Source organism: Tachysurus vachellii, chromosome 11, assembly GCF_030014155.1.
Source record: "Tachysurus vachellii isolate PV-2020 chromosome 11, HZAU_Pvac_v1, whole genome shotgun sequence".
NCBI lineage: Eukaryota > Metazoa > Chordata > Actinopteri > Siluriformes > Bagridae > Tachysurus > Tachysurus vachellii.
Window position 1 is genome coordinate 20,482,236 of NC_083470.1, and position 6,268 is coordinate 20,488,503.

The window sequence follows — 6,268 nt, forward strand, 5'->3', positions numbered from 1 at the left end:
ATGACTCCTAACATAATTACTGCAGACTCATTCAGCTCCAGAATGACTGTGGCTCAAAGAAAAGAAGCGAACGAACTGAGAAAGGTGAAGGCAATTTCTGTTTTTAAAAATGTAACTTTGCCACAAAGATCCTTATGTATTGTGTTTACCTTTTTCATATCATTAATGGTGTTTTTCCCCCCATGCTGTTACAGACTCTCAAACCTCTCATGGAGAAGAGAAGGCGTGCGCGCATCAATGACAGCCTCAACAATTTAAAAGATCTGATTGTGCCTCTAGTTGGCAAAGATGTAAGTAGACCTGTGTAAAGATGGAGATTTATGACATATAACAATGTTTGGTTCATTTACTCGTTTGAATGGAACCCTAATGTTTCGTTTTTGTTCTATTTTTTGTAGACTTCCCGTTACTCAAAGCTGGAGAAAGCCGATATCTTGGAAATGACCGTTAGGTTTCTTAGAGAACTTCCATCTTCACCAGTTAAAGGTAATTTCTAGAGTACATTTAATAATCTCCTAAATGTTGTTGTTGTTTTTAGAACAGTTCTTTTTCATGTGGCCAAAGACAGCATGTCTAATGTTAGTTTTCTCTATTCCCTTCAGCTCAAGCAGAGAGTTACAGAGAGGGCTATGAAGCGTGTCTCCTGCGGGTATCCGCGCTCCTCCCGCGCACAAGCCTCGACCATGAAACCTGCGCGCGCGTGAACGACTTCATCCAGCAGTCGAAGTTCTCGAGCTCACCGGCTTGCCGAACCTGCAGCGCTCGCACCTCCAGCGCTCTCTCACCGGTGCAGAACGAGCGACTTCTTAGCCCGAAAGCCAACAATTCCGTCCGTAGAACTGAAAACGTGAGCATCACTGGACCAACTTCCAGTAGAGTTCATGCTGCGCCACAAGCCACCACACAAACCATGTGGAGACCGTGGTAGATCACCAAACAAGTCTCGAAATAGATATAGATAACGATTCACCGTTAACTTTGTATATACATATATACATATATAAAATGTACTTATTGTGACATGCATATGCCATAAGCGTTCAAAACTGGCTCTAGAATGAACAAAGATAAAAGCGCCAGTGAGCACAGATCATGCATAGAAATAGAAATTCTATATAGCAATAGGTAATGTTAGTAACATAATGCAATCCTCTCTGGGGTGTCAAGACAACACAATTGTAAACCCCACGGGTTATAATTTCATGAGGTTTGCACGATTGACTTTTGTATATTTGGTCTGTGCAAAGAATTTGTAAACACTGTGTGTTAATAAGTTGTTAGGTGTGAATGAAGTGAATGGAACTGTGTGTTAAAAAGTTATTGTGAATCAGAAAAAAAATAAAAATAAAAAGAAATACAATGAAATTATCTGCTTGTTTGTTTTTGTCATTGGTTTCAGCCATTATGTATTTTATTGAAACAGTAAAGGGTGATACCATATGCAAATCCTAATGCTCAATATGGTGTGTTTCCATGATCTTTTGCCTTAATATAAAATGCAGGATTTTTCTATTTATGCATATCTCATACTTTATGTGGTGGGGTAATTCAAGGTTTCTAAACCTGTGAAATATGACATAAACCCAATATTTTCCTAGATCAGAGTCATCTAATAAAAATCTGTTTATTATTGTTTACTACACAAGTTCTGCTGAATACTTAAATGTGATTAGTCAGAAAGAGTTGATTCATTTTCCATAACAACAGCTCTAACAACTGCATGTTTATATTCATTTTTATTAAACGTTTTCCTTTTTTTTTTTTTTTTTAAAAACAAGCTTCTATTCGCATGAACAGGCAATTGAAAGACAGATGCTCTGCATCTAATGGTAAAAATGAAGAGGTGAAATAGGAAAGTCTTCAGGATATTGGGCATTATCTTAAAATATCAAGCTGAACTTTGTTGTATTATGCAAGTAAAGAATGAGAATAAAAGAGCAGCTAGTGATGAATTGATTATAGCTGTTATGATGGAATAGCTTGTGAACATTTTACTATATTACATAAGTTGTAAACAGTGAAACAGTTAAAAGTATCATTTTCATTAATAAATTAAAAAAACATTTAGTTGTTGGTGAACTTTAGATTACTATAAGCATGCTCTATCATATTTAGTTCCCTACATACATGGGCAATTATTGCTACCTTAAACATTAAATAAAGTGAAACACATTTATTAAAGTTAATAATTATGACAAACAGATGATAAAAACCCAATGGCCATTTAATAACATTTATTATGTCACTACTCCAGAACTTTAACTATGCAATTCTTTTTCAGCAGTTCTTTTGAAAACAGCAGCTTATACCCAATACATAAAAAATATATTGCTGCTTTACAGATGTAGGTGCAACAACAAAGACTTCTCATAATGTACTGTAAATGAAGCCAACATGAAGGCAAATATCATTGCAAGGGAAGCTGTGAGACACAATGAATCATTAATGAGTAAAAAAATATCCATACCAAAATATAAACCAAAATGACTTCATTATAAAATCATAATGACAATTTCATTGATCTATACATGGTTGATATGTTATGGTCCTGGTAAAAAAAAATGCTGCTTATTCTGCAGCTCTAACATTTGTTCATCAGGCTTATAATTTTATAAGATTAGGGATACAAATACTGCAACACTGAATTTTGACCAATTGAAACATAAAAACACATCCAGTGAAGCATGGTGGTGGTAGCACCATGTTGAGGAATGATGTCTATCAACAGGGATTAGGAAACTAGTCAGGATTGAGAGCAAGATCCATGGAGCCAAATATAGGGCAATTCTAAAAGAAAAACAAAGCTACAACTGACAGTACAACTAAACATGAGGGTTGGAGTAGGTGTCAGTACTGAGGACTACTACAAATAGTAGTATAGAAGTCACAAAGCAAGAAAAAAAATACTAAAGGGTCTAGAGGCTTACAAACTTTATGTGTATACTTTAGCATCTCTTGTATCACTCTTTACCAAATGAAATCATGAAACTCCAATGTGTCATCACTTGATGGACTAACTGGATATATCAATTATGGACCTGCTTTTAAAAGCAATTAAATTAAAAATATAGTTATTGATTGCCTCAACTATGAATAGCATGGTGGAATATAAGAAGAATTCTTATGTTTATTCTGGTATCAATAGAAAACAAACACACATACTCCAGTTTATTACCAGTTAATTATGGGGTCCCTCAAGGATCAGTTCTAAGACCTCTGCTTTTCTCAATATACACGCTTCCCTTAGGGAAAATCATTAGAAGGCATGGGATTAGTTTCCACTGTTATGCTGATGATACCAAGTCATATATCTCATAAACCAGATAAAATAGCTAAATTGTCCAAATTAACTGAATGTGTTAAAGAGATAAAAGATTGGATGACCTATAATTTTCTGTTGTTAAACTCTGATAAGACAGAAATACTTATCGATCCAAAAACCAGTACACAGAAACTCTCACACTTCAACTTCCATTTAGAAGGATGTACTGTAACTACCAGCTCAACAGTGAAAGACCTGGGTGTTGTATTAGACAGCAACTTGTCTTTTGAAAATCATATCCTCATATTACAAAAACAGCCTTCTGCCACCTTAGAAGTATTGCCAAGCTAATAAACATCCTATCTGTATCTGATGCCGAGAAGCTAGTTCATGCATCCATGACCTCTAGACTGGACTATTGTAATGCATTACTAGGTGGTTGTCCTGCATCTGTAATAAATAGGCTACAGTTAGTCCAAAATCAGCTGCCAGAGTTCTTACCAGGACAAGAAAATATGATCATATAACCCCAATTATATTATCTTTACAGTTTTGTTGATTACAAACTGCTGCTTTTTACGTACAAAGCTCTTAATGGTTTAGCTCCCATGTATCTAACTAGTCTTCTAACACGTTACAATCCTTCATGCTATGAGATCACAAAACTCAGGACTTCTGATAGTTCCCAGAATATCTAAGTCTACTAAAGGCAGTAGAGCGTTTTCGTATTTAGCTCCCAAACTTTGGAATAGTCTTCCTAGCTCAGACAAATTTTCCAAGTTTAAAAGTAGATTAAAAACTTATCTCTTTAGTCAGGCATAGACACAATACTTCCCATAATCTTGTGCTCTGACACATCTGACCAAATGCACATTATCATCTAGTGCTTGCTAATATTATGAACAGCAGCTATGCTAATTCCTGTCCACTGCTTCTCTCTTTCTACCCATCTCAAGGCATCCAGAAATTGTACCAACTCTGATTATCTTCTGTGCCATGAAGATTTTGGACCTCCACTGAGATGAGGCTGACTCTGTGAGGATCCTGAGGCATACAGAGTTTTACCAGTTCCAGTTGGACTCTGCTATGCTAAAGAGGAGACACCAACTCCATGTGGTCTTTGAGGGCAACAACCTAATCATTGCTACAACATTTTTGGTCTGTATATTTATAATCACATACTCCAGTGTCACCCAAATGAGGATGGGTTTCGCCTTGAGTTTGGTTCCCCTCAAGGATTCTCCCTTTACCATTCAAGGGAGTTTTTCCTTGCCATAGCCACCTGAGTCACCTCAGACTTGCTCATAAAATATAAATACAAACACAAAGATTAATACAAACACATTTAAGTATATCTAATATTAATCTTTAATTTTTTTGTATAATATTAATCTTTATATTATTCTTTATATTAACATTTTGTTTTATGTTTATGTTTTGTAAAGCTGCTTTGAGACAATGTCAATTGTTAAAATTGCTATACAAATACATTTGAATTGAATTGAACTGAACACACAAACTCACACACACAAACACACCACCGTGGGACCCACTGACAAGCCCATGTACACAGAGCCAGACCTCCTAGTTGCCAATGTGATGTGCAAATTCCTGGTAAAATTGCAGGGCCCAAACACAGTACTTGAGAGGGCAGGTCCTGTGAACTTCTCACCTGCAGCAACCAAATAAGTGTGCAGAACAACAGTTTTATCACACCAATGTCCTAGAAAAATGGATTTCTCAGGGGCCTGCTGTGTCTGTGTTTGCTTCCTCCATCACATATCTACAAGAGTGAGTCCTGGGGCAAAGGAAGAATGTTCCAACACCAACCCAACTTCAGGTCCTTTCCCAGACCAGCTTGGGGACATCTTGTTATCTGTCCCTGGCTTCAACCACCTGGTATATTAGAAGATCAAACTCCTCCTGGGATGGTGGTCCAACAGCGGCCCTATAGGGTCACAAAAGCTCGCAGTTTTGTTATAGAGAAAGTTCAATTCAATTCAATTTAAATTTATTTGTATAACACTTTTAACAATGGACATTGTCACAAAGCACATTTACAGAACATAAGAAACATAATACAAAAAATGTAATATTATACAAAGATTAATATAATACAAAGTGAAAGTGAATAATAAAAAAGTACAAAGGAAATGCCCAAAATGCTGCGAGATGCGATCATCAAAGAGTCTACAAGCCCATTGGTTGCGCCCAAGCCTGATGGATCCCTCGAAATAGGACTTCGACAGCTACCCCCTCCCCCATATGGATGACCTCGTGGCATGCCAAGGGAGAGCATGCTTTATATCAACCTTGGACCTAACAAACGGTTACTGGCAAGTGGGCCTCTCTGTGACCTTCCAGTGTCTAATGGACAAGTTTCTCAGGCCCCTTCATCAGTTTGCAGCCTTCTATATGAATGATGTAATTATCCACTCCTCCACATGGTCAGATCACTTATACCATCTGGGGGAGGTTCTGGAGGCTCTCTAGAATGTGAGTTTTACAGCTTACCCTCACAAGTACCACCTGAGGCTGACTGAGTACCTGGGTTATTGCATTGAGGAAAAGGAGAAGAAGAGGAGAAAAATATTGAGGCAGTCATGGAGCACCCCAACCCAACATGAAGAAACAGGTATGTGCCTTTATGGGTATGGCTGGTTAATATTGTTGATTTGTGACTAACTACTCTTCTATAACCTCAAGACCTTTCAGACCTGACCAAGAAGGAACAAGTGGACTGGGTGCTGTTAACCAGCAATGCAGAGCGAGCATACCTTGAACTCAATAGAGTCCTAGTCAGCTACCCTGTCTTCAGGTCTTTGGTCTCCCTCAAATTGACCCCTACCGAGAAGAAAAATACTGCATTTGAACGCGAAGCTGTTTGCCTTCGAGGAACTTCATTAATACCTTGCAATCCGGCACTTCACCCTTTTCTTGGTCACCAATCATGTGCCACCACATTGTATGGCCAAATCTAAAGACACCAATGCATGGGCAACTCAA

The 6,268-nt window shown here is 37.6% G+C and overlaps 1 protein-coding gene across 1 annotated transcript; it reads left to right on the forward strand.

The window, feature by feature from the left end:
- hes2.1 (hes family bHLH transcription factor 2, tandem duplicate 1) lies at positions 1–928 on the forward strand. Its single transcript, XM_060882381.1, has 4 exons — positions 1–84; positions 195–290; positions 399–486; positions 603–928. The coding sequence occupies exons 1-4, from the start codon at positions 1–3 to the stop codon at positions 926–928; spliced, it is 594 nt and encodes a 197-aa protein (XP_060738364.1).
- The last annotated feature ends 5,340 nt before the right edge of the window (positions 929–6,268 follow it).

Excerpts from the sequence above, each read along its gene's own strand:
- hes2.1 (XM_060882381.1), top strand. The coding sequence starts at position 1 with ATGACTCCTAACATAATTACTGCAGACTCATTCAGCTCCAGAATGACT. Across the intron at positions 291-398 it reads TGCCTCTAGTTGGCAAAGAT|ACTTCCCGTTACTCAAAGCT; the intron begins GTAAGTAGACCT and ends TATTTTTTGTAG. Across the intron at positions 487-602 it reads TCCATCTTCACCAGTTAAAG|CTCAAGCAGAGAGTTACAGA; the intron begins GTAATTTCTAGA and ends TATTCCCTTCAG.